The sequence below is a fragment of the Sinocyclocheilus grahami genome, unplaced genomic scaffold (assembly GCF_001515645.1).
Source record: "Sinocyclocheilus grahami isolate Dianchi unplaced genomic scaffold, SAMN03320097.WGS_v1.1 scaffold16354.1, whole genome shotgun sequence".
NCBI classification, from domain to species: Eukaryota; Metazoa; Chordata; class Actinopteri; order Cypriniformes; family Cyprinidae; genus Sinocyclocheilus; species Sinocyclocheilus grahami.
The window spans coordinates 1-687 of record NW_015516110.1 but is presented as its reverse complement, the minus strand read 5'-3'; the positions used below and the strand labels follow the sequence as shown (position 1 = coordinate 687).

The window sequence follows — 687 nt, the reverse complement described above, 5'->3', positions numbered from 1 at the left end:
TTTTTTTTTTACGCCAGTCTCACGTCACTCACACCAGTCATACTGTGTTTATACACCACCTGGATTACTGAACTGTGGCTTAGTGGAATAAATCTGTCTGTGCCAATACACAAGTATGCTAGTTGTTGAAACAGTTTAGTTTAATACTCACTTGTAACATCCATAAATTAATTTGTAACATACTCTGGTGCCCTTTCATAAGTTTGTTTTTAGTTTGTTAAAAGTCATCAAACTTTTTCCAAAACATCATACACATCATTCAGCGTATTGCGCATTCATTAAGATGAGAATCATTCTTGTTTGCTTATATTTAACACGTTCTCTTCTCTCTTTATTTCAGTGATATAGACTTGGTGGTTTTTGGTCACTGGGAGACTTTACCTCTCTGGACTCTGGAAGAGGCGCTGCGCAAGAGAAAAATTGCAGATGAGAACTCTGTCAAAGTCCTGGACAAAGCAACGGTACGAGCACCGCTGTGTCATACACATGCGTTGGCTGTTTTTGATGTCTGTCAGACATCCCTGCTTGTGCTTTAACGCACTGTGTGTTTGTAGGTCCCCATCATTAAACTGACAGACTTGCACACAGAGGTAAAAGTGGATATCAGCTTTAACGTACAGAATGGTGTTAAAGCTGCAAACCTCATCAAGGACTTCAAGCAGGTGAGTGTGGATTTTTTTTTTTTTT

General features: G+C 39.2%; 1 protein-coding gene across 1 annotated transcript in view; it reads left to right on the top strand.

Moving 5' to 3' along the window:
• Positions 1 to 662, top strand: part of LOC107579300 (non-canonical poly(A) RNA polymerase PAPD5-like) — a gene marked incomplete at its 3' end in the record, with an annotated part of 1,991 nt that extends 1,329 nt beyond the window's left edge. The window contains exons 2-3 of the mRNA XM_016265144.1: positions 341 to 461; positions 555 to 662. Of these exons, the coding sequence (XP_016120630.1) occupies positions 341 to 461; positions 555 to 662 (229 nt within the window). The remainder of the gene's footprint in view (positions 1 to 340; positions 462 to 554) is intronic.
• Positions 663 to 687: the final 25 nt, after the last annotated feature.